The sequence below is a fragment of the Fusarium vanettenii genome, assembly GCF_000151355.1.
Source record: "Fusarium vanettenii 77-13-4 chromosome 10 genomic scaffold NECHAsca_82_chr10_2_0, whole genome shotgun sequence".
Taxonomy (NCBI): domain Eukaryota; kingdom Fungi; phylum Ascomycota; class Sordariomycetes; order Hypocreales; family Nectriaceae; genus Fusarium; species Fusarium vanettenii.
The window spans coordinates 88259-113137 of NW_003315807.1; the positions used below are offsets into that span (position 1 = coordinate 88259).

A 24879-nucleotide genomic window follows, 5' to 3' on the forward strand; every position below is an offset into this window, starting at 1 on the left:
ACATCTTTTCAGGTGCAAAAGCCACACCGGAAGCACAGATTCGGTATGCCTCTGACAACCCGCCAGACATGGCCTCGCCTCCGTCAAAGACCAGCTCTCCCACAACCTCCAGGAGACAATCCATAACGTTAAATTTACCTAATTGTTTTCTCAGTCCATTGACTCTTCTTAAATGCCTCACAGAAGGCCGTCTCGCGACACGAGGAGGCCTCCTGATCCTGAAATGTATTGACTGACTCCGTCCAAGGGGGTGTACGGCATGCATTCCCCGCACCTCACCTCCTGAGGTATCGATACTTGCGCAGTACTTATTACCACTAGCGGCTCTTTTGGCCCGTCATTTGTGACTGAACCCCTGGATAGCGGTGACAGATGGACACCCACCTCCATGCCTTAGGGCAGAAGGGCCAATATGTTCTGACAACCGCAAATCCCTCAAGACATCGGAGAATTACATATGACACTGAGTCAATACAATGCTGGCGAGCTAAAAATCGGTCGTTTTCCCTCTCATCCCACGTTCACTCCTCCACACAGCGTGACCCCCGCGCCTCCCCTCTCTAGGCGGTTCCCATGGCGGGATCCCAAGAGAATCCCGAAAGCCATGGCATGGACTCCAGCACATTTTATGGACTTCTCTTAGTTGCACTCATCATAGCCATCTTTGTCATCATCTACATCGCCCACCGTGCCTTGCGCACCCGGCCAGTTCCCGATGTCATCAGCCACCAACTTCTCCGGTTCAGAACAACAGCGGGTTTGGGGAGAGACGCGGTGGAGAATATCCCGACCGTCGAGTATCATGCTCAGCAAGTCCCAAAGAAAGCCCCTATACACATTTTTCGAAATCCTCCAGTTCGCACAAAACCACCTGCGCCAAAACGCTCCATAATCCAAGTGTTTCAGTACCACCCGGGCTTCTCCCCTCGTTCTCTCGAGTCTGGGATGACCAAAACACAGGTGATGTCTTCTTTGTGCTCTATCTGCACAGAAGACTTCACTGAGGGAACGAGGTTAAGAAAGCTGCCCTGTGGACACGTTTTCCACCCACAGTGCATAGATCCGTGGCTGATAAATCGCGCCCGTACTTGCCCGCTATGGTCGGTAAGCCCAGGCCAGAAATGAGAAGACAAGCAGCTAACATGAGCTATCTCTAATGTCAAGTCGAGTCGATCTGGCTTTTTTCTCTAGTATGGCTATTCCTAGAGTACCACCTGCAGCTCGCGTGGCTCCCACCCACAGCAGCGGTGCTGCTGGTCGGAGTTAGCATGTTCTGGACGAGCTGTCAAGAGATTTACCTTGTATCAGACAGTGTGCTGCACTCACCTCAAGTTCAAAGAGACGTCTCTGATTAGTTGCTTCTTGAAATCATGAATTCTCCCCCATATTTTGATCTCATCATACCCCTGAGAAGTAGTACCCCGCAATAACAACAAGCACCATATCCCACTGCGGGAAAACAAGAGGAAACACATAGTTCCTCAAATCCTCATGAGGGCCAGGATGTGAGTGGAACGCTGCAGAAAAAAAGACAAGGGCCGGGATCTGGAGGAGGCAGACCTGGAGCACGTAGGCAGAGCCAATCTCCATTAACAAGGCAATGTTGCCGTTTGCGGCAAATAGAATGGCATTCTTTAGAGTGTGTTAGTGATAGTATCCTGTAGGGGGCATGGAAACGTACCCAGATTTCTGTCGTGTTTGGCACGAGCGCGAAAATGGTCAGTCCGACAAACTTTTCATCTACAGAGACTTCTTTGAGAACAGAATCAACCATCTCAATGATGATGTTGGCAAGAATGCCGTAGAGAATCGTTGCTCCAAGTAGTATCAGCAGGCTCTTTGTTCTGCTCCAGTTGGGTACAGAATGCCAGTCGTTCTCTTTTGATGCTCTCGTCCTGGCAACTTGAGCGTCTGTGGATGGGATGGATGTTCTGTTTGTGCCGTCCTGAGTGCTGTCCTCCTCAGGCAGTTCAGGCAGAACATCGCAGCCTCTTGGTGCCAAATTCCTAGGTGGAACCTCTGGCTCGACCCTTTGCAATGGCGATAACAAAGGGGATAGTGCTCCGCGTGGAGACGTGGCCGACCTAATACTTCCGCGATGACTGCTGAAGGAATGTCTCCGAGACGCATCAATGGGAGTCGTTGGCCTTTCCTGGGTCAAAGGTGTAGTCACCGACTGTCGTCTATGCGACAAGTGCTTCTTATCCTCTGAGTCACCGGCCCAAATGGCGGCAGCGTGAGTGCGAAGAGTGAGCAACAGCCCAGTCACATATGCCAGTAGGAGAAGAGCCGCACAGAAGTAACTGAATGGCCGAAGAACGTGGACGTAAAGATACCCATAAAGATCAAGCTCTTCGGAGATGGAACAGGTTCGGCAATTTGCCATGCTCCGCTGAGAGTTGACCGTCAAGCTCTGTGTGGTATAGAAACAGCCCCGGCATCTCAAAACATGAGTGCCGTAGACTGCGTAGAAAAGTGTAGGGCTGAAGACACCAATGATGGCGAAAAGCAGCATGGTTGAGGTAACACCGGCTGATTTGGAGTTGAACCGCTGAGTCTTGCGCTTGAGAGCGCCGAAACACATGGACAGTCCTGGCAGGAAGAGAACCCCAGCGAATATGCTCCCAATGATACATCCTTCAACAAGACGGCTCTTTCCCTGCCTCAAGGCCACGCAGTAGAAGAGGACCTCGAAGATAGTAGAGAAGAATGCATTCACCACGGCGCTCACGCCCATGGATGACTGAGCTGAGATCGAAGCGACAGCCTGACCGATGAAATACGCCAGAGGTATGATGCCAAAAAGGCTAGCCGGGAAGAGTAGAGAAGGTGGAATAGTAAAGGTGTGGATATGTAACAGCTTCTGAAGAATAAGCCAATTGAAGATAATGATCAAGGCGATGCCCATGAGGTCTATGAGAAAAATGCTGTTCCCGCCTATGGAGTAGCGCCAGTATCGAAAGCCGACGGCAGAGTACGTGCATAGCAAGACTCTAGACCCTTGCTCCTCTCCTGAATGGGCTTAGTGGGCATCCGAATCGAAAGAAAGGGCGAGGGGGCAATGTCGAAGATGACGGAGAAGATACATGCAGGTCTTGGCCATGGGAATGGTAAAGACAAGGGCCCAGCAGATGATTGAAACCAAGAATAACGGTGGGAGGACGAATACGTATAGAACAGAAAGGAAGACGATCTTTCCATTATTCCATTGGCCCCGACCCAACAGGGTACTCTGTCCCGTAGGTTGCCCTTGTCTGGGACCAAATAAAAGATGGCCATGATTCAGGCTGCCGTTCTGCCATTGCTCATACTCGTGCATGCTGCGTCCCTGATTGAGGTTCTCGTTGTCTTCCAGTCGCACAAGCTTTCCGAAAGGATAGAAGAGGTATCCGGCCAGGCCACACAAGACTCGCCCATATTCTTGCGAACTGGATGTGGAGCTGGCCATACAAACAAGACCACCGACAGCAGCTAAAGCAGCCAGCCACCAGCCGAATAAGATGGTCCAGAGAATGTTGAATAGCAGTGACCACAAGTTAGCCTTCTGGCCTGGCACCGAGTATATGCCATCGTTTCCGTCGTCGTCGTCAGGTGGTTGACCATGTTGGTACAAGGCGGGCTTCCATATCCTGATTCCAAAAGGGGGTGTCTCGTTGATGGCTTGCTGGAGGAGTTTGAGAGTGAAGCTCCCAGTATCCGACTCGACCTCTGCATCATCTTGAATAGATGACTCGTCTGGGGCTTCTGTCAACTCCAACCTAAGTATTCCGGACGGAGTAGTTTGGCCAGCGTGGTGATGTTCTGCGGGAACAAAGCCAGGCGGGGCTGATTTCCTGCGACCTACGGCACGTCGTCTGAGTGCATCAGCCTCAACTTCGGCGGTATCGTCGTCTGCGGAAAAGAGATGGTCTCGACGGGGCACTCGTAGGGTCGTCGACAGTCGACGAGGCATTGCGATGCGAGATGTGTCAAATCAGGGCTCTTTCAGGGTTGACAAGCTGCAATGGGTTTCTTCAGAACAGATACAAGTATCAGAATGCAAAGTCATGCTCTCACCTTCTCGTCAGAGCATTGAGAGGGCATTTAGAATCCCCCATCGTCCCGTAAACTACGTACTACACTGCCACCGTTCATGACCCGCCTTGATCAGACGCGCTCCACAGCACGGGGCCTAGAACATGCCTTACCTGCTCACCGATCAGCATCGGAGGCGTTATGCTTGATGATGCTGCTGCCTCGGTAGGTAAATGCCTCTCACTACCGCGATGTACATTGACTCAACAGCACATAAGCCGACACATCTGCCTCCAAGCGAGACGGAGACCGGGAGGCCGCCTGTCGTAAAGCGTACGAATAGAGTATCCCGATCTGTGCGCTTGACTTGTTATGATCGCCGTGACCAGGGCCGGGAATAGCATCTCCACTCTTGCTAATGTGTCGTGTATCAAGTTGTCGACATCCATATAAAACACCAAGATTTCTACTTGTCGCTACAATACAAAAGGGCATTGCCATGACCCAATTCAGCATCGCCGCAACGCCCTTCCAAAAAATCCCTCATTCATCCACCGCCACTGCGCATTTAACTGACGCTCTGTGCGTCGTCGTCACTGTCATTTCTCATGTCGCACAACCGACGCAAACATCGTCCGGGGATGCCAAGCTTTGTGCCCCTGTCTGTCTGTGTGCACAGGCCAAGGAATCGAAGTTCGAAAGGCGCTTAATTGAGGTACTCGTGAGGTAACAGCTTGATGATTCAAGGAGCTCCTGTACTCATTCGCCTGAATATTCCGTCCAGGCTCAAACCAATGCCAAAAATTAGTTAGCCCGACCTTTCCTGCTGTCCCAGATGTTGGAGTTTCAGGTCAGGTTTATCCCTCATACCACAAGTTGCCTCTCTCACCAATTCATCTCCGGTAGGTGGATCGTCGTCTGTACCACGTTGCCAAGCTCCCTCTGCCCGACGCTAAAAAGCTTACTTGGACCCTTGTCGTGTCAACAGAGAGCTTGACATGTGCCATGACGCAGCTGCTTTATCTTGCTGTCTGTCCAAGGAGGCGCAGCTCGGCTCCATATGCTCCCTCGACACAGCCCCCGTCCCCTCTCGAGTCGTTGCAGACAAGTGCCCCGTGCAGGTTGCCAGTTATGTCGATCGTAGGTGTGATTGGGTCACCATTCAATAAGGTATTTCGCTTGTACCGTAGGAGTCATCCTTGAAAGAGACAGGCCGTGTGTGGTCGTACTTGTGCCTGATACTCTCAACGTCGTCGGTAGAAAACAAGTCCCGTATGGTATTTCCTGCAGTGTGCTCCATTTCGCGCTTGATACCATGGCAAATTTCTCCACACATCCAAAGGCAAAGGTCACAGCCTCACGATCCGCTGATCCCCTCAGTTCACGAGAGGGGAGGGTCAAGCGATCTAAACGATGAAAAATCCCTCTGCACCTCCTGTAGCTATGGCAGTTTCTGCTCGTCTTCACAGAGGCTGGTCTTGTACTCAAGCGTTACATCCGTATTCCTTCTTATCCGTGCAATGGACGACAGCATAGACGATGCCGACCCAAGCCCCGGCAGCCACGTCGAACCAGACGACAACGACATGGTCTTCTTTGAAGCGGATGAAAGCGTCGAGACGGATCCATGCTTTGACTGGGAACAAGACCACCGTGCACCTCCGGTTTTCATTACCATCCACCGGTAGGTTTTGATAAGGATAGACATTCTCTTGAACCCGCACTGACCTACCTATCAAGGATACGGAAGTTCATTCTCGCAAGCCTTGGTATGATGCTCGGCACAAATGAATCTCACCTTGACAGATACTAACTATCAAACAGATGATCCATATTCTCTCGATCATATGACTAGCCCAAGATTCAACAATCTTGTTATCCGTCCATTACTCGACAGACTGTACGACGAGTATGATTACTCAATAGGTGCGCATACTTCCTTTGCCATCTCTGCCTGATCGCCCTGCCTTTGCTAAGCAGGTGTGCATGTCCTCAAGTCTCAAGCCGCTAACTTGCGTGACTAGTATACTGCCTCTTGGCAAACCGTGTCCAGTTTCTTCGCGAACAGTCCAGCGTTGTCCATCAAAGCACCAGCATCGCCAGAGCCAACCTGTGCGAGCTCCTGGCCATACGCATCATACGCAATTTTCAAGAAGACAACTCTGGTCAGGGTGGCTTACTCACACTCTCCAAAATCCTCGTCGAAGGCTTTGATCCCTTCTCGGGTGCCCCAGAGGATGTTCAGACTTCAGGCCGCTACCCCCAATGGCCAATCCAAAACCGCGGGGGACACGAAAGAAAGATCACAGCCCTCGAGTTAGCCATCATCTCTGAGAGCAAGAACTTTCTCAGTTCACCAGGCTGTCAACGAGTTATCGAGGCAGTCTACCAAGGGTGGATTGTGTATACGCCACTGTCATTTGTTGACCTTTTACCTAACTACTTTGAATATCAGCCTGTCTCTCTCTACGATCCCCAAAAGGCACCTTTGCTGAATCACCGTCGGCTCATCGTCCCACGTTCCCGGTATGCCATTGAGTTTGTGCAATACGTTGTTCTGGTTGTGTTATACATCTTGACAATGATGCACCGAGGCACCAACGCGCTATGGATGTACGAGACGCTCTTCATAAGCTACTCGGCCGGTTGGGTCCTGCATGAGTTTGCAGCCATCATCGAGCATGGATGGACCATCCACTCACAGAAACTCTGGTCGTTTCTAGATCTCACTTTCACTCTCATTTTCGCCATATACGTTCTAATCCGGGGTTGCGAAGTTAGCATTGCGTCCATGGAGAGGGGCATGGCGCTCAACTTCTTATGCCTAGCAGCACCTGTGCTGCTCACTCGACTAGCTTTCAACATCCTTCCAGACCACATCGTCTTCATATCACTTCACGCAATGATGAAGGAATTTCTAATTCTGACCTTTCTGGCAACCTGGTGCTTCACTGGTTTCTTATTAGCACTGCAGTGGTTGGCAACAGGAGATGAGTCGACCACTATTCCTGGAGACTTCACCATCATCAAGTGGCTTCTATGGATCTGGTTTGGCCTGGATGGAACTGGCATCGAAGCATCTGTTCAGTTTCATGCTATCCTCGGACCGGGCCTTACTATCGCTTTTGCGTTTCTCGGCAACACGCTATTCCTCACTATTCTTGTCTCACTGCTCACGAACCGGTTCTCCAAAATCGTCACATCGGAAACGGTCGAGATACAGTTTAGACGCGCAGTTTTGGCATTCGAAGGTGTCAAAAGTGATGCTATTTTCGCTTATCCGCCGCCTTTCAACCTATTCGCCCTTGCTATACTTCTTCCCCTGAGGTTTATTCTCTCCCCGCGGACATTTCACTTCACACACATTACACTTGTCAGGATATCCAACGCACCCCTGTTACTTGTTATCGGCCTCTACGAGAGGCATCGCCAATGGGCTACAGTATCAGGAAGGAAGTCATCTAGACCGTGGCAGTTCACAGGTTTCTCACCCCATGGTGATATACAGGCTGTTTTCGATGTTGAACCGCCGTTGTATGTCCAAGAGGAGGCTGACGAGCTAGACGGCTTGAGTGAGATGGGATTTTCGGACAACGACGCGGTTTCTAGGTTGTCGAGAGAGATGAGACCACCAGTTGTGTTCTCACTAAGCAACGCGAAAGTAGGGAGCCCTAGATAGACGATAGTAGTCACGTTACCCCTTACATAACAGATCTTATTTGCACGGCTGGTTGTCTACGTATGGGTCTCTTCCAGACTGAATAACATTCGTGATTCTATTTCGAATACCCTACCGAGCTAGACTATAGCACACTTATTCAAGTTTGTGGTCTGACTCTATAAAGACGGGACGGTCCTCGCGAATGCCATCTTTCAGATCCTGACGTATCTTGTCAAACTTCTCCTTATGCTTTTCCATGATTTCCCGCTCCTCTTTCCGCTCCTCTTTTGACAATGGTGGAGGAAGTATACCAGCAGGTGGATTATACCACTGTTCTTTCGGTACTCTAGTTCCGTCGACTCCACGCCAACGTTTCTCGGCTTCCTCATCGTACGGTAGACGATCGAGAAGAGCCTTGATCAAGGAAGGCTTCAAAGGGGTAGCGTAATGAATGTTGCGATCGGCGTCGAGAAAGCGAAATACTCCGTCATCGCCGAGGTGTGCGATACCCATCAAGTCAGGATCGCGATCCATGTGACGCAGGATGTCGCTCATTTCTTTTTGTTCCGGCGGAAGAGCTTCGTATACAATGCCATCTTCAGTGCTGCATTGTGGTATTTCTGTGGTCTCTTGAGCTTTTAGGCTGGGTTGAAACATGATTTATAGGAATTTTGTTTGAGAGAGAAAGATGGCAGGAGGTGGGTTGAATTCAGCAAATTGGTGCCAGGTGAATCTAGACTGGTAGTGCAGATGGAGTTGTACATATCAATCTTGGGTGATCATGCATTCCACTTCGTGGCGGCATGTGACGCCGGGATTTTCCAATCCCGGTTGTTGGTTGAACCAACGACATAACACTCACAACAGATCGTATGATTTTGTGACGTAATGTTTATTTTTCTCTCAAAAGTTCGCTCGTATTCAGCATCCTAATTCGATCCATGACTACCTAAGCCAACAGTACAAGAGTTTCTCCTTCTGCACCCCATGAGCTTACTCTCTCCAAGTATCAACCAAATTGAATACGAGTTCAAATGCATCTACCTCGCTTAAAAACCCCTCCGGTGAGCCCAGTACAGACATGGCAATGGGAGTAGGTAGTACAAATTCCTGGGCCAAAGCAAGGAGGGTGAGAACACTTGTTTCTTAGTGCACGAACCTCCGTGTCCCTCCTGTTTGGAGTTTGTGGCTCGCTTTCGGGTTCCTCGTCATTCTCCTCCAGCTCAGTGAGTAGATCGTGAATCTCTTTGGTCATCTTCTCATCTGTGGCCAGAACAATCTTGTCATCCACTTCAACGACGAAGCCTCCGTACTTGTAAAGTACCGTCTTGCCGAACTGAGGGGCTTCGGCATGATATTGCTCCCAGGTGGTGACCCAGATGGCATCATCCGGAACCTGAACCGTGTATTTGGCGTTGACGAGGTTGCCAGTGAGCAAGGCTGCGAGGAGGGAGGAACCTATTACTCCTCCGTTAGAGCTTGACAAGAATCCTGTACCAAGAACGTTGAAACCGTACCGAGCTTCATATTTGCAAGAACGTTTGAAATGATTTATGACTTGCTGAAGGCAATGGTCAAAAGGCAGTAAACGAACTATACCAGTGCATTGAGAATCAACGGAATTGGCTTTACTTGTTAGTGTTTATATACCTAGAGAAGAGATGATCACATGGGGTTTCCCAATGCTGTTCATATTTCCACAAGCATGACTCATCCCGGTTATGATGTTGGCTAGAAATACAACTTTCCTGATATAGTTAATAGCCCGAGAGTCGCCGCAGGTCAAGGTGCCCTCTCCAGGTTCGTTGCCGGGAGAGGGATCATGAATGAACGACTCGATGTGCCGAGTACCGAATCTGCGTAGCGTCTTTTCATGCCTGATCTCATAGAATACATCCAACTAACAGGCATCATTCAGAAATCTCCCTCCTTGGCCAGCTCTACGTATCTCTTCTTGAGCGAATGACAGGTCTACTTCTCGGCAACTGTAAGGGTTCGGGACCAACAAAAGGCGCATATCATATAAATATCAGCCATTTGCAATCTCAAAACGGCATGACCCACAATGAACTTTTGTTGTCCATTGATCCTTGATACGAGGTACAAGAGCTGCATTGGTCGGTCGATGTTCAGCATCAAATAGGTACCTCAATGTCCTTTTGTTACCTGTTGGTTGAGAAAGAACAAGATCCACACGCTTGCATGCGTCTGTGACAACCGCGGGTACTCCTCTTATTCTGACTGCCTAGCTAACTTTCAATTGATTACGGCCATGTAGATAATGAAACTTCTGAAGAAATCTTATTCGGGCTCCATCTTGCAAAGGTTGTAAATTGATTGGTTTCCTGATGGTCCAGTTCAGTTTTTGTCTGGGTGATATTGGCGACCGTCCAAGAGTCAAGAGGAGCCACCTTTGTTCAAACATTGTTAACTCAAAGACATGCCAGCGTCTCTCGAACAACGATCTGTCTTCTCGAAACAGAATCCTTTTACTCCCCTGCACCCGGAGCCATGATGAGGTGTCTTTGTGTGGTGCCGCATCAACCAACCATAAGACAACGTGGCCGAGTGGTTAAGGCGATGCCCTGCTATCTTTGATCGTATAGGCATTGTGTTCGCACGCGCAAGTTCGAATCTTGTCGTTGTCGATTTGTTTTTTTAATCTTTTTGAACACTTCTTTAGCTATTCTCAAGTGTTTATACCGTTCTTTTGTCTTGTGGTGTCGTTCGTTGATTTTTGCTGCGTTTCGCCGGTTTGCCTGTTTGGGCAAGTCCCTATACATAATCCTATCATAAGAGTCATCATAAAACGTGCAACTAGTGTCTTTTGCTCTTTTTACCTCTTGATATCATCAGCTTCCGCTACCGATGTGGTTGTTGTGATCTCTCTTGATCCTCGCATCACGAGTCTTTTTGCGGGTGTTTTTGTCTTTTGCCCGCTCTAAACTCATTACGTGGGGTCTTGAGCAGCGTTCCCTGCCATTATTTTGATATGGAATTCACAAATGCCGCAATTGTATCACTTGGCTTCATTTTGGCTTCCATCTCCGGGTCTCCGCGCTCAAAGTTCCCAAAGCGCCATCTTCCGGCCGAAATGTGGGGCCGTGCGGGGCTCCCCGGCGCCGACCACCGGATCCTGGTGGGACGGCTCCGGTCGGTTTCGAGGGCTTCTCCGGAAATGCTCCCTACAAGCACACCGAAAATTTCTTAGATTCATTTTAAAGCGATATACCCACATGAGTTGGAGACCGAATCACTTCCATACTTTAACACTTGAAGATCAATGAGGCTGTTCCTACTAATGAGGGTAATCATAACCCTTAACAACACAGATGGCCGGGGCCCCAATCGCAATGATGTCAGGTCGGAAAGAGGCCAAGCACATTTCCAAATTTATGATCATGTGATGCATCGAGATAAGCTAGCAGCGTCCCCTATGCCCTGTGTTTCTCCAACCGAGCCATCACAACTTCTTGGTCCCGGGTAACTTTGTTGTGCAGGGCAAGATCTGCTCTACGATGGTTAGACTTGAGCACGGAATGTCAGATCAGTTTTGCATGCCTACATTCATCCTGAATGAGGGCAGGCGAATTTAGAGCTGCACGACAGTTTCGCTGGTATCAGCAAACCAACAGCAAGCTAACAGTAGATATGAGGTCCATTATTTAGGTAATATACCCCAATTCAAGGAACCAGATGTATGACGACATCGCGTTCATCCAAACCTCACATCGCCAGGAGACCAGTTGAAGCAAATACTTGTTCATTTTGTTTGTTATACAACATCTCGGTACACGTAATTAATATACACATCATCTCTCAACCATCTTTTACAAGTCAAGACTCCCATCCCTGACCGAATGTCCCATAATGCCTTCCCGTCCCAAAATGCTGTTTTTCTATAAGGCGACTTCTCTCCCAGTCTGAAGATGACGTGACTAGCAGACTTCATCCCCTCCGTAAATTCGCCGTAACACAAAAAGATTACAAGACATTAATTAGTGGAGATGTGCTGGCACCTCTTTGGGCCTTCTTAGGCCTTCTTCTCGGGTGGTTGGTTGTTGCCAAAGATGCCAGAGAAGGAGCCCATCATGCTGTTCATGGCCTCCTTCTGGGCCTTCTCCATCATCTCGGCCTCCTCCTTGAGCCACTTCTCACCATTCTCTCGGATCTGCTTCTCAAGCTCCTCGTAGTTCCTCTGGCCACGCTCACGGGCAATGTCCTGCAACATCTTGCCCTGGGCGAAAGCCTCGGTGGGGTTCGGCTCACCCTCGGGGTTCACCATCATGCTCATGTTGCTGGGGTTCAGGCCGAGCAGACTTCCTAGGGCGCCAACACCGGAGCTGTGCTTGTGCTTGGCAGCGAGCTGCTTGGCGTTGAACTCCTTACGGGCGATGGCCTCACGACGGGCAAACTCGGTAGGGATATGCTTGCCCTCAAAGGACTTGATGACCTTGCGGACATCCGAGTACTGCATGGTGTGGATGTACTCGAGGAAGGGAATCAGACCAACGAGCTCCTTGTCACCAGGCTCACCCTTCCAGGGTTTCAGGACAATGGCGTTTTCGGGCTGGTTGCGGACGTGCTTGGCGTTGGTGTCGATAATGATGACTTTGGAGAGGTCACGGTTGAGGTAGGACAGGTCCTGAAAGGTCAGCCAAGTACAAGTTATATGAAGGGGCTTAACATACCTTGACGACCTCGCCATCCTCAAATTTGGTAGCCTCCCTGTATAGAGGCCAAAGAATGAAGCGGAAAGGATCCAGTTTCCTGAGAAGAGGCTCACCAGTGGCAAAGGGAACAGTAGTGAAGAGAACCAGCTCATAATACTGGCTGAGGTATCGGATGAAGTAGTCCATGCCAGGTCGCTTGGCGATTCTCCAGCCATGCTCGCGAGTCCACTCGCTGTGCACAAGGAGGTTATCCAAGCTCAGACACAGGGTGTAAGGGCGCTCAAAGGAAGGATCGGGGTCGGGAAGCAGCTTATCAAATGAGGGTTCCTGGTAGTAGGTGACCGACTCGGTCATTCGGGCCTTGGCACGCTGCCACCAGAGACCGAAACCAGGACCATTGGGAATATCGGAGTGACGATCAGCCTCAATGGTATCCTCCCAGTTGCGACCCATGTATAGCACGGCAAGGGTACCACCAGCAGCGGTCGCAACAAGCATGAATCTTGTCCACCACTTGCGGTTGCGATCCGAGGTTGAGACATATTCCGATCGCTCACGTCCACCACGTCCACCCGAGCCTTCTTCCTCAAGCTCCTGCAAAGCCTGTTCTGGCTTCTTCTTGTCGCCCCCCATCTCATACTCGAACGTTGAAGGAATGCCCTGGGTCAAGTCGGGGAGCTTGTGGAAGGGTATTTGCTCTCCCTCCTTCGGGGCCTCGGGCGACTGCTCTCCGGCCTTGTCGACATTCTGCTCGGAAGACTTGGCGGGATTCTCGTTCGCTGCGGCATCGGCATCGTTCTGGGGTTGCGCGGGCTTCTTGTTTGTCTCATTGGGAGGTGATTGGCTTGAAGGGCCCTTGTCCTTGGAGTAGGCTCGAAGCCACGGCGACACAAGGACGGGAGCTGCTGCGGGACGGACTCGGAGAGCAGGCGATGCGGCGGGCCTCGACAGACGAGCTGCCGTCAAGCCCAAGCGCGAAGCCTGGGCCACTCTGGACAGCATGACGAAGGTTGAAGAGGGAGTCCCGGATAATACCACAAGAATTGGGGTGGCTGCTGGCGCGGGAGTCGATGGCGAAGCGGACTCGACTTCAATGGCGTAGCTTGACGAAGTTGGTCTGATTGCTCCGCCGTCGCACGCACCGCGCCCGTCGGCTGTGGAAAAAAAATCGGACGGCGGGCGTGGAGTGGGGCTTTCCACTCGTCGGAGAGGGCCGCAGATTAGCCGGGTCACGGACTTTTAGATTAACCGATGGCGTCATGCCTTGATTGGTGTGACCTTCACGTGAGGCCCTGGTCACGCCCCCATCATGAAGCAGATTCCGATTCCCCGCCGTCCCCTCCATGATGCTCATGTCATCCAGTCAAGGCCCCTGCTCACCTCCCCCAGCTTAGGTTCATGGCGCCCATCTTCCGACGTTGAAGGCGACATCGAACGGCGGCATGGCCTTTCCAATTTGCAACCCGAACCCTCATCTCCTTCCCCTCACGGTGCCTCACGATACGTCCATGTTCTAAGTGGACGACAACAATAGTCAACATAATTGACTTTGCTGGTCTTTATCAATTTCTCTCTAATTCGCCACGACCCCAATTCCCGCTGATTAACGCTATCCCCGACTACCCGAGAGACAAGATGGCCGTGGCCGCGTCCGCTGCCTTCTAGAGGGTGGTCTCCTTGTCGTCGAATGCTACTACGCCATGGCACCACCCTCTATGATAAGCCTCGTTTCTCGAGACCGACCGCAACGACCCTGGCGACCTGCCGAGACCATATCGTCTTAATTTGCGACCGTTGTCATTGCGCAAGGATTTGATACAAGCCTCTTCACCCTTTTTATAGACCGAGTTCTCCTCGCCACCTCGCCTATTAGATTCTGCAGTTGAACCGCGTCACGACTCTACCACCTCACAACATGGCTCGACGAACGAGCAAGAGTTCTGTTTCTCGCCCGGTGGGCACGTTACGCATTGTTATGCCTTCGTCTTCCAGCCGGGCGCAAACCACATCCGCGAATCCGACATCTACTAAACCCGTCACCGAAGAGGATGTGAACAAGCTCTCCATCGCCGACCTCACCCTCGATACTCCTCTTATCCCCCTAAGGCCGAAGCGTCGCGTTCCTAGAACACCATTCCACTTTCTATCATTACCCGCCGAAGTCCGTATTCAGATATACACCTACTTTTTCAATGACGTCGACACAATCCTCGACCTCGGACCGCACAACTACAAGCAAGTACACAAGAAACTTGGTCTCATGAGAGTATGCAGACAGGTTCATGATGAGGCAACATTTGCCTTTTACAGCACGCGCACCTTTCGCCTATTCCCTACCTTTCCCGGCCGCTACTTCAAGAGCAAAAAGCCTCTACTAGCGAGGTTGAAGCCGCGACAACGTCAGTGCATCACATCTCTCGAATTGCGCCTTGGCCCCGGGTGGAATGCGCCGCCCAAGGGGTGGGTGGTCAACCCGGCGCTCGGCCTCTCAGATTGTGTCGACGTCCAGCGGCTCAAGGTGTTTGTCGAAATCGATCCGAGCGACAGTGCAATTAGGGGATTCCGCCGCTCGGATGGATTCTACGAGGGGTTCAGTGTGAACCTCCTAACTGATGTCCTGGGGGAGCTGCCCTCTGTTGATACAGTTGAATTCGATGGCTGGACCAGCGTTAAGCGGTCTGGTGCCATGATGCAAGGCCTCATGGAGGCCGTTACACAGTTTGGTTGCGCTATTGAATGGGGCCCTGAGAGGGGATGGACTGATAACTTGGAGGACGACCAAGATATTCCGGCGGCAGTGTTCCCGGAAGGCTTTCCACATCCCGGCTACGAGTCGCACGGGTTGATGGCTCTGGCCTAGCTTTTACCGAGTGTTTGCATTCGTGCCAATGATTTCACGATAGTAACGAGTACAAAGGGTCTTTTGATATTGGGTTTATGCAATCAGATAGCACTTGGATTCGTCCACCTCTGTTCTACAATGTTCGACTCTGAAACTTCCTATGAATGGCCTGTCCCATCCCAACGTGTGGTATCGTCCGCCTCGTTCTAGATGCAAGTCTCATCATGACCAATACTAACCTCACTACGCTAAACTACTCATTGCGCTCCTAGAAGAGCAAGCGCATTCCGCAGCTCCTTTATCGCCGTTGGAACATCTTCAAAGTTCAAGGCCGATATCGCCCATTTGGCATGCTTCTGCGCCTGGTTGATATCCCTATGATCCGCCGTAAAGCCGCCCATGCTTTGCGCCGGCACAGGGGCAGGCACTGGCGCAGGAATTGGAGCTGGAGCCGGCACGTACGCCTGAGGAGCGGGCGCTTGAGGGATCGCTGGAGGAGGGTTCGAAGCGGCCGGATGGGGCACGCTCGGGGTCGTGGACCAGGAGGGAGGTGCAGACGAACCGGACGAAGGCTGTGGAGGAGGGGGCGCATACTGGGAGGGAAGTTTGGTGGGAATCTGAGGCGATGGTTGGGGAGGGATCTGCGTCGCTGGCTGAGGAGGAGGGATGTCGGGCACGGGGGAGATGCCCGCTGGCGCCGCAGGAGGTGGAGGAGGAACCCCCGTGAGACCAGGCGTTGGACTCTGGCTCAGTGGAGAGGGAACGAATGGTTCCGGCGCCCTCGCATCAGGGTGCGGCTGAGGAGGGAAGTATCCCGGGTCAGGAATCTCTGGCGGCGCATCCGTGAAGGTGGGAACACTGGGCGGCTCCCCCGCGTCCGGCGCGTCCTCCACCGACGCCGGAGGCGGTCCCGTGAGCAGCTGCACATCGGGGTCAGACGGGTCCAGCGCCGGCGCCGCTTCAGGCTCAGGGGCCTTCGGGTTCGACTCGTTCGGATCCTTGCCCTCACGTACGGCCTTGAAGATACGAGCGGCGTTCCATTTGGCGAACTTTATCTTTTGCAGGACCTCGGGGTCGGGTTCGCCCCACTCGCGAGTGAGATCGAAGAAGGTGGCGGCGGCGTCGAATGTATCAGCAGTCTGTCTGTGGCCGGTCAGAGATGAAGGTCAAGAGGTATGATGATGCGCTTACCTTGTTACTTTGTTGGCTCGGAGGGTTCGATCAGCGCGGTCGAATGTATCGTTGGCAAACTGCTCGACGTATGCCTGACCTGCTACATTGTCGACAATGGCGTCGTCGTCGGCGCGCTCTGTTTTTGTGGACTCTAGACGTTCGATGAGGGTCTTTGTGAACTCAAAGGTCTCGTCGTCTGTATTGTGTAGCCCCTTTCCCACGATCTGATTGACGGCATGGTATTCACCTGGAATCTCATGTTAGCAATCTCTTCACTTCATTTGTTCCAGTGGTGCCTACACCAGTATGAGATGGCGGGCTTGTGGTTCCTCAGCTGATTTGCGCGGTTGATAAAGCGACTGACCTCGGGGATCTTGAGCGCGGCTGGAAGAGGTTGCGCCATGATGTCGATATCGATCCCCTAGACGTTCGAAACAGTATAGAATGAATTATAAGAGTAGTAATTACCCTCGTCCTGGGAGATTTCACCGCAACAATCGCGATGGCGCAAGTAATGTCAAGTCCAACTTCACCCCACCACCTCCTCCTCTCTTGGCTGCCTGCCCAACTTGACGTAAACGGTGGCTGGTGCTGCGCCACACGGTTCCCCAGGTTTAGCAGCTCACGCCACAGGTGGCTTGAGCTGTCCACCAACCAATCATATGCCCACATACCCCAGCTTCACATTGCACTGTGGCACCAGGTGGCTTTTTCTTTCTTTGGACATTCCGAAGATGCCACTTTGCATTCGACGAACAAACAACAGATGCTGACCTGGCCTCGGTCTTGACCTTGGAGCACAAAGAGATTCTTCTCCTCTATTTAATCTTTTTTATCCCAAGTTTCTCCTTTTATTGAATCTCGTCGTCTGATTCAACATTCGTCATGCATAACCCCACCTCTTCTCTGCTGGTGACGTTGACGGCAGCGCTGGCGGCTCTGCCTGCGGCTGACGCTGCCATCTACACCAAGAACTCGCCTGTTTTGCAGTTGAACGCAAAGACTTATGATAAGCTCATTGCCAAGTCCAACTACACTTCGGTATGTTTCTATTCACAGATACCTATACTCATCGCTGACAAATCAGATCGTCGAGTTCTACGCCCCTTGGTGTGGCCACTGTCAGAACCTCAAGCCCGCCTACGAAAAGGCTGCCAAGAACCTTGAGGGTCTCGCCAAGGTCGCGGCCATTGACTGCGATGATGACGCTAACAAGCCATTCTGTGGCTCCATGGGCGTCCAGGGTTTCCCTACTCTCAAGATTGTTCGTCCTGGTAAGAAGTACGGAAAGCCTGTTGTCGAGGACTACCAGGGCCAGCGAACTGCCGGTGCCATCAGCGAGGCTGTCTCGAGCAAGATCAACAACCATGTCACCCGAGTGAGCGACAAGGATCTGGATTCTTTCTTGGGTGGTGATAAGCCCAAGGCTATCCTGTTCACCAAGAAGGGAACCACCAGCGCTCTCATCCGAAGTATCGCCATTGAGTTCCTCGATGTCATTTCTGTGGCCCAGATTCGTGATAAGGAGAAGGCTGCGGTTGAGAAGTTTGGCATTAAGGATTTCCCGACTCTTGTCCTCGTCCCAGGTGACGGCCAAGAGCCTATCCTCTACAACGGAGAGCTCGTCAAAAAGGACATGGTCAAGTTCCTCTCTCAGGCTGCTCAGCCTAACCCTGACCCTGCTCCCGACAATGGCAAGGCTTCCAAGGCTAAGAGCAACGGAGCCAAGAGCAAGAAGAGCAAGTCGACCGAGACTGTCAAGGAGGAGCCCACCGCTGAGCCCGAGTCCGCTTCCGAGGCAGCTGAGTCTGCCATCCCCTCCATCGTTCCCATCGACACCATCACTTCGCTTGAGAAGCTCACCGAGGAATGCCTCGCCCCCAAGTCCCACACTTGCATCCTTGTTTTCACTCCCGGAGAGGCTGGCGAGAAGGCTGTTGACTCCCTGTCTCATCTCAACACCAAGTATGTCCACGGCGGACGACACACCTTCCCCATCATCTCCATTCCCAGCGATAGCGAAGCTGCTTCGACTGTGCCCAAGGCTCTTGGTCTTAGCGATGAGGTCAACCTGATCGCCATCAACACACGCCGAAACTGGTGGCGTCAGTACCAGGGCGACTTTAGCCTCCACAGTGTCGAGAACTGGGTTGACACCATCCGCATGGGCGAGGGTGCCAAGAAGAAGCTCCCCGAGGACTTTAACGCTGAGCCCAAGGCCGAGGGCGCCAAGGAGGAGGCCACTCAAGCTACCGACCCTGAGCCCGAAGTTGAGACCGAAGCCCCTGAGCAGGCTGAGACTATCAAGGAGGCCGAGGTCGAGACCGAGGAGGAGACCAAGGCTGAGGCCGCGAAGGAAGCCGAAACTGAGGCTAAGCCCGAGGCCGAGCCTGAGGTTGAAGCTGAGACTGAGCCAGAGACCAAGAAGCCTGAGGCTGAGGCTGAACCCAAGGAGCAAAAGATTGTGCACGAGGAGCTGTAAAGGGGTTGGGTATCTTGAAAAATGTAGGCATTAGCTTTGTGACACTATGGTTTTTTACTCAAAGGCGGAGACAAACCTGTATACCATACCTATCAAACACAAAAAACTCCGATATATCCATGGATATTTGCCTGAACCAAATAAAAACCACCCAGGTATCAAATCTATTCATCCAACATGACGTCCATAGCGTCGCTCCTCTCTGCCGCTCCCTCCCTGACCATCTCGGCGCCCTTGTCCTTCACCACCTGATCCAGGAACTGCTTCACTTGTTTACATCCATCCACGCCTACTACCAACATTCCCTCTAGACGGCTAACCTGCACGCGACTCTCGCAGACCAGCGCAGCCACGCGATCACTACCTCCCAACGTCGCAACGGTAAGAAACGGCAGTTCCTGCTCCTCTTGGTTGTTAAGGTCCAGCAGAGGATCCGCCGAGTCGTCGCCCGCAGCGTACGTAGAGGTTGAACCAGCTGTGCAGGCGGCGATGTAGTCCGTCATGGGGATACCGGCGTCGATGAGGGCGAGGGTCGTCGCGTTGAGGAGGGCGGCGAGGAGGGAGCCGTCTTGGGAGAGGACGTGGAGGGAGATTGTGATTGAAGAGTGGGGGAACAGATGCGTGTGCAGGTTCGAGGCGAATGCATTCGCAATTGTGACTTCAATCTCTTGAGTGCGCCTGTAACCAATTAGCAGAGATACCTTTAGCATCATATTTACAACTCACTTGTCGTTGCGCCCTCTCTTCTTGCGATCCACGCTCGAAAACCCAGCAGTAACCACATTCACATTAATAGCCGCGACATCCCTCTGCGCCGTCTGAACACGTCGCTGCTGCTGTCCCTGCTCTGACGGACCTGTCACGACGCACATGACTTTTGTATGGCCCATCTCGAGGTATGATGAACCGTCTGCGGCATCTTGGGTGCGGATCTGGGCATTGAGACGGCGGAGTTCGTTCCAGCGACGGCCGTCTACGCGTAGTAGGGCTAATGAATATGTTGACGTGTCGAGAGGCATTGTTTATTGTTTGTGCAAAAGGTGCTTTTGAGTGATCGCCAAACGAAAGGCTGAAGTTTATGGTGGGGGAAATTTCTTTGGTAGATGCCTGTGGCTGGTGCTATGGCTAGGTAGTGCTGTGGCATCAGTGGCTGTGTGTGGCTCATATGCCGGATAAACCGTCGGATCAACTCCACGGCTTTGGAACATCTCCCCTTGAACAAATCCGAAGCCTCATCCCGGCTCTTGGCACCCAAGCTCTGATCTCCGAACGCTAGCGGGAGCAACCGACCGATCGGACTTTGTCGACATTGTGATGTCACACTCTTCGGCCGCTCGTCGGTGACGATTGGAACGCCATAATTCCGGATCTGGGGGAGTGAGGGGGACCGGAGTTTTGCGGTGATTGAACCCGAAAGTTTCAGACAGCTTGATTATTATTCTGTGTCTGGTTGGTGGGTGTGGTTATGTTGTGATATGATTATGGTTGCGTCTGGTTGATATAAAAGATATGGGCTTTCCCCGATGGTAAGGTTGTATATCATTCACTATTGAGCATCAAGCTTCGTCCATCAATTGATCAAATAAACCTCAACCCAATTGATCTAACTTCATCATGTCTTCTCTTCCCAAGACCTACAAGGCCTGTGTCCTCGAAAAGGCCAACGCCCCCTTCACCCTCCAAGAGGTTCCCCTCAAGCAACCCTCCCGAGGTGAGATTCTCGTCAAGGTCCTCGCCTGCGGTGTCTGCTTCTCCGATGTAGGCGTCGCAACGGGCCACATGGGCGATGTCTTCCCCCGAGTCCCCGGCCACGAAATTGTCGGCAATGTCGTCCAGATTGGCGAGGGCGTGACAGGTTTCCAGGATGGAGATCGTGTTGGTGGTCCTTGGCACGGTGGACATGATCAGACCTGTCGGCAGTGCCAGAAGGCTCAATTCCAGATGTGCAACAACAAGGCTGTCAACGGTGTAAGCCGCGACGGAGGCTTCGCCGAGTACGTTCTTCTCCGCGCTGAAGCCGTCGTGCGCGTCCCCAAGGAGATTGATCCCGCCGAGGCAGCTCCCCTACTGTGCGCCGGTGTGACCGTCTTTAACGGAATGCGCAAGCTCCACGTTGAGCAGGGTGCCCTCGTTGCTGTGCAGGGTCTCGGAGGTCTCGGCCATCTCGCAGTTCAGTACGCCAGCAAGATGGGCTACGAAGTCGCCGTGCTCTCCTCAGGCGACGACAAGGCCCAATTCGCAAAGGAGCTCGGGGCCAGCCATTACATCAACACAAAGAAGTCGGATGTGACAGCTGAATTGAACAAGCTCGGCGGAGCCTCCATCATTGTCCAAACGGCACCCAACCCCAAGGCCATCACACCTCTTGTCGGAGCTCTCGCACCCGAGGGAAAGTTGCTGAGTCTTGCGCCTGTCGGACCTGTCGAGATTGACAGTGTAGCTCTTGTCGCCAAGGGAGCGAGTGTTACTGGCTGGCCCAGCGGTCACGCCATCGACAGCGAGCAGGCTATCCGGTTCGCCATGACACACGGTGTCAAGTGCATGATTGAGAGGTATCCGTTTGAGAAGGTTCAAGACGCAGTTGACAGTCTGATTGCTGGAAAACCCCGATTCAGGAACGTGCTGGTTATGGAGTAGATGGTTGTAAAGTGGTTTTGGGGTGATTGGAGTTGGGTGAAGTGACTGTAGTTGAGGTGTTGAGGGGCGTTGTGTAGATACCAGGTTGAAGCGAAGTAGTATGAAGAAAAAATCACTCATTTCGCATAAGCTGCCTCCTCAAGTCGTTTCCAAGAGAATATACATTAACCATAGCCAAGAATGATGTTTAAACGGAACCTGGATGCCATCACTTTGAAGACTTCACAAGCAGAACTGTGCCATGACGATGTGGAGTCGCCATGACCGGGCTTCCTACCCATCGACCTTGCATAGCTTCGTCCGAAAAGCCGAAGGTACCGCGACTACTAATACCTCTCATGTATATTTAAAAGAGCATTCTAATTAACCAAAAACTTTCTCTTTATAGTTCTGCCCATTCCCCGTGTTTAACGACCTGTATCATTCTTCATCTCGTGAACGCCTCGTCTCCTACCCTACACACGTACAAAATCTCAAAGTTTGTCCCACATTTCACCACACAACGCCAAAAGCCAATAAAAAGAACCGTTGATAAAGATCAAAAGGCTACAATAACGAAAGAAGAAAATCACAATCTAACATGATCACCCGAAATTCCCACGATGCGTCTCCCCCCTGTTGGCGACCCTGCTCGTTGCAGTCATCCCACGCCCAAAGGATCCCATAACGCATGTTACCAGACTACAACAAAGATGTCTGCGGTTCCATCAAAAACACCACGACGATAGAAACATCCATGCCCATGGATAAAGAGTACCAAGAGGAACGCATGACCTACCATTCAACCGCTGCTAGGTCGGAGGACACCCGCACGCGTTCTATACCCTCACTTATCAGTGGTTGAGGTTGCCGGGGCAGTAGTTTGCGAGGGACATGGCTGCTGACTATGGTTCGAATCAAGTGTTTAGGAGAACAGGAGGGTTTAAAGTATCTTGAGCATGAGTAGAAGTAATTGATTGCATTGTTTCCCTCAAAGTGGCTGAAACACCAAGACCCACTCCCTCTCTCCGCTTTTACCCTGACATCATCAGCCTCACCTACCTCAACATTTCAATCTCATCTCATGCTTCGCTCACTTCCCCGTTTCCAACACGTGATCCCCCGCATCTTATCCTCCGCAATGAAACCGCCTCAGTCACCACCCTCCTTCACGACGACACCCTCGGCTCTCCTCGCCGAGACATCTTCCAACATCTCATCCACAACCGCCCTTGAAGACACCCTCGTCTCAGCACTCACACCCTCTACCGCCACCTTTTCTAACCTCCTCCTTCCCATTCTGCATCATGATCACCATGTATCCAAGTCCAGCCTCATCGCCCGTCTCTTCAGCTCCGTCTCCGAAGACAAAGACCTTCGCGACGCGTCCCGTAAGGTCGAAGAGATGACCCTCAAAGCCAACGCCGAAGGTCTTATGCGCAGAGATGTCGCTTCCCTCGTAAAAGCCGTATACGAGAAACATCAACGCGGTGAAGAAGCGTTGGACGATGAGTCGGCGTACACGCTCTTCAAGACACACCGTGTGTATCAAAACACAGGCGCAGGCATCCAGGATGAAGCTCTGAGGGAAAAGTATATGGAAGCTGTTGAAGAACGTAACCAAGTCCTTGTCGCAGCACGGAAAACCATCAGCGAAGATGACGGGGGTATCTACTTTACGCGTGATGAGCTCGCTGGTGTCCCTCCCAATATCCTGGATGCCATGGCCCTCAATGAAGACGGCACAAAGCTCAAAGTCACATTCAAAAAGGGCCATCTCATCTCCGTCATGAAACATGCTATCAGTCCTCGTACACGCAAGGCTCTTCTCACGGCAAAGGAGCAGCGCTTCCCCGAGAACGTGGCGCGACTCGAGAGAGCTGTAGACCTACGCAACAGCACAGCGAGAATGCTAGGCTTCAAGACACACGCCGCTCTTAAAATGGAAGATAAAATGGCAAAGAGCGTCGAAAGCGTCATTGCAAGACTCGAAAGACTCAGAACCGAGCTCAAACCACTAGCCGAAGAAGAAATGAAGACACTATACGCGATCAAAAAGACGTACATCAAAGACCACGGCACCGATGAAGACCTGGAAGATGCTTCAAGACTCAACGCATGGGACTGGGCCTTTTACGCACGAATCCTCGAAAAAGAGCGATACTCTGTTGATTCACTCCTCATCTCCGAGTACTTTGAAGTCAACCACAGTCTCAAGGGCATGCTGGGGATCTTTGAGGAGTTATTTGGCATGGTGTTTATCCCCACTGATGCGCCGACGTGGCAGAAGGATGTCACCGTGTATGAAGCGTGGGATTCGGAGGAGCAGGGTGGAGGATTCTTGGGATATCTATATCTTGACCTCTATGCTCGAGAGGGTAAATACTCTGGTGCTCATAGTTCCCTCATCCAACCAGTAAGTACACCCATCTCATACACATCTCTTACTAACATCTCCAGGGCTTCACAACTCCCGAAAACACGCGTCACTACCCTTCCTCTTCTCTCGTAACATCCCTCATCCACACACCCTCCCGTCCAACGCTCCTTATGCACTCGGAGCTCAAGACAATGTTCCACGAGCTCGGTCACGCCATCCACAAGCTCGTAACACGCACGGCGCATCAACACGGCTGCGCCCGCGACTTTGTCGAGATCCCAAGCATCCTCCTCGAGAGCTGGATCTGGGTTCCGTCAGTCCTGCGTCGTCTGGGTCGTCACTATAGCTTTCTCAATGACGAAGGCCTGGCATTCTGGGACAATCAGAAAGGTGAACGTGAGAGGCCGAGTGAGACGCTGCCAGAAAAGTTGGCGTTGGATCTCGCGAGGACCAAGCATGTCAATGGAGCGCATGCGATGCTGCATCAAGTCTTTCTTGCGCTGTTTGATCTTACCATTCACAGTGCGGAGGAGGGTCATCCTGTGGACACTACCGAGCTCTGGAATAAGAGCAAGTCGGAAATCATGGGTCTATGGAGAGAAGACAGCATTGGCCAGGCGTCATTTGCCCATCCATTTAGAGGCTACGATGCTGCATACTTTACCTATGCCCTGTAAGCTCCCACATCCTCAGGCATTCACCTCATGTACTCACAGTCGCAGGTCCAAAGTCTACGCCACAGATCTCTGGGTCAGCGCATTCAAAACAAACCCCATGGACAAGGCTGCCGGTCTTAAGTATCGCCAGCTCGTCCTGCAACCTGGAGGCAGTCAACCAGAGCTCAAGAGTCTCACCAACTTTCTAGGACGTGAACCTAATGACGAGGCCTACTACTCCGAGATCTCCAGTTCACCAGACACACAAGGTCTCAACACAACGCACCCATCGGCGCTTCTGTAATTATAGCAACTAAACAACGCTTATATGCCAAAGAGGGTATCGTGACAAGCTCCATCATAAATTACATCATGTACGATC

General features: G+C 51.8%; 10 protein-coding genes across 10 annotated transcripts; 5 read left to right on the forward strand and 5 right to left on the reverse strand.

Moving 5' to 3' along the window:
- Positions 1-1398: 1398 nt before the first annotated feature.
- NECHADRAFT_101770 (uncharacterized protein) lies at positions 1399-3952 on the reverse strand (the record flags this gene model as incomplete). The annotated part of the gene is made up of 3 exons (XM_003039864.1): positions 1399-1632; positions 1682-2927; positions 3087-3952. 3 exons carry the CDS (start codon positions 3950-3952, stop codon positions 1399-1401), a joined length of 2346 nt encoding a protein of 781 aa, XP_003039910.1.
- A 1849-nt stretch (positions 3953-5801) lies between these two features.
- On the forward strand, positions 5802-7693 carry NECHADRAFT_72149 (uncharacterized protein; the record flags this gene model as incomplete). The annotated part of the gene is made up of 2 exons (XM_003039676.1): positions 5802-5940; positions 6039-7693. 2 exons carry the CDS (start codon positions 5802-5804, stop codon positions 7691-7693), a joined length of 1794 nt encoding a protein of 597 aa, XP_003039722.1.
- Positions 7694-7771: 78 nt separating this feature from the next.
- NECHADRAFT_102850 (uncharacterized protein) lies at positions 7772-8389 on the reverse strand. The gene has a single exon (XM_003039865.1). It carries the CDS (start codon positions 8330-8332, stop codon positions 7829-7831), a length of 504 nt encoding a protein of 167 aa, XP_003039911.1. The 5' UTR covers positions 8333-8389; the 3' UTR covers positions 7772-7828.
- Positions 8390-11491: 3102 nt separating this feature from the next.
- Positions 11492-13471, reverse strand: NECHADRAFT_63881 (uncharacterized protein). The gene is made up of 2 exons (XM_003039866.1): positions 12367-13471; positions 11492-12320 (listed from the first exon to the last, which is right to left on the reverse strand). The coding sequence occupies exons 1-2, from the start codon at positions 13348-13350 to the stop codon at positions 11709-11711; spliced, it is 1596 nt and encodes a 531-aa protein (XP_003039912.1). The 5' UTR covers positions 13351-13471; the 3' UTR covers positions 11492-11708.
- Positions 13472-14323: 852 nt separating this feature from the next.
- On the forward strand, positions 14324-15208 carry NECHADRAFT_49842 (uncharacterized protein; the record flags this gene model as incomplete). Its single annotated transcript, XM_003039677.1, has 1 exon — positions 14324-15208. The coding sequence occupies one exon, from the start codon at positions 14324-14326 to the stop codon at positions 15206-15208; it is 885 nt and encodes a 294-aa protein (XP_003039723.1).
- Positions 15209-15447: 239 nt separating this feature from the next.
- On the reverse strand, positions 15448-16766 carry NECHADRAFT_49861 (uncharacterized protein; the record flags this gene model as incomplete). The annotated part of the gene is made up of 3 exons (XM_003039867.1): positions 15448-16333; positions 16382-16610; positions 16664-16766. The coding sequence occupies 3 exons, from the start codon at positions 16764-16766 to the stop codon at positions 15448-15450; spliced, it is 1218 nt and encodes a 405-aa protein (XP_003039913.1).
- Positions 16767-17248: 482 nt separating this feature from the next.
- Positions 17249-18650, forward strand: NECHADRAFT_4540 (uncharacterized protein; the record flags this gene model as incomplete). Its single annotated transcript, XM_003039678.1, has 2 exons — positions 17249-17404; positions 17451-18650. Coding segments are annotated over 2 exons (1356 nt in total), but the record flags the coding sequence as incomplete, so codon positions are not given.
- A 359-nt stretch (positions 18651-19009) lies between these two features.
- On the reverse strand, positions 19010-19864 carry NECHADRAFT_96576 (uncharacterized protein; the record flags this gene model as incomplete). Its single annotated transcript, XM_003039868.1, has 2 exons — positions 19010-19523; positions 19572-19864. The coding sequence occupies 2 exons, from the start codon at positions 19862-19864 to the stop codon at positions 19010-19012; spliced, it is 807 nt and encodes a 268-aa protein (XP_003039914.1).
- A 550-nt stretch (positions 19865-20414) lies between these two features.
- On the forward strand, positions 20415-21611 carry NECHADRAFT_63885 (uncharacterized protein). The gene has a single exon (XM_003039679.1). The coding sequence runs from the start codon at positions 20460-20462 to the stop codon at positions 21480-21482; it is 1023 nt and encodes a 340-aa protein (XP_003039725.1). The 5' UTR covers positions 20415-20459; the 3' UTR covers positions 21483-21611.
- Positions 21612-22602: 991 nt separating this feature from the next.
- On the forward strand, positions 22603-24801 carry NECHADRAFT_85436 (uncharacterized protein; the record flags this gene model as incomplete). Its single annotated transcript, XM_003039680.1, has 3 exons — positions 22603-23877; positions 23922-24514; positions 24564-24801. The coding sequence occupies 3 exons, from the start codon at positions 22603-22605 to the stop codon at positions 24799-24801; spliced, it is 2106 nt and encodes a 701-aa protein (XP_003039726.1).
- Between the last annotated feature and the right edge of the window lie 78 nt (positions 24802-24879).

Bases quoted from the DNA above. Each gene is read 5' to 3' on its own strand.
- NECHADRAFT_102850 (XM_003039865.1), bottom strand. From the start codon at position 8,332: ATGTTTCAACCCAGCCTAAAAGCTCAAGAGACCACAGAAATACCACAA.
- NECHADRAFT_63881 (XM_003039866.1), bottom strand. From the start codon at position 13,350: ATGCTGTCCAGAGTGGCCCAGGCTTCGCGCTTGGGCTTGACGGCAGCT. The intron at 12,321-12,366 runs GTATGTTAAGCC...CTGACCTTTCAG, and splicing joins AGGATGGCGAGGTCGTCAAG to GACCTGTCCTACCTCAACCG.
- NECHADRAFT_63885 (XM_003039679.1), top strand. From the start codon at position 20,460: ATGTCTTCTCTTCCCAAGACCTACAAGGCCTGTGTCCTCGAAAAGGCC.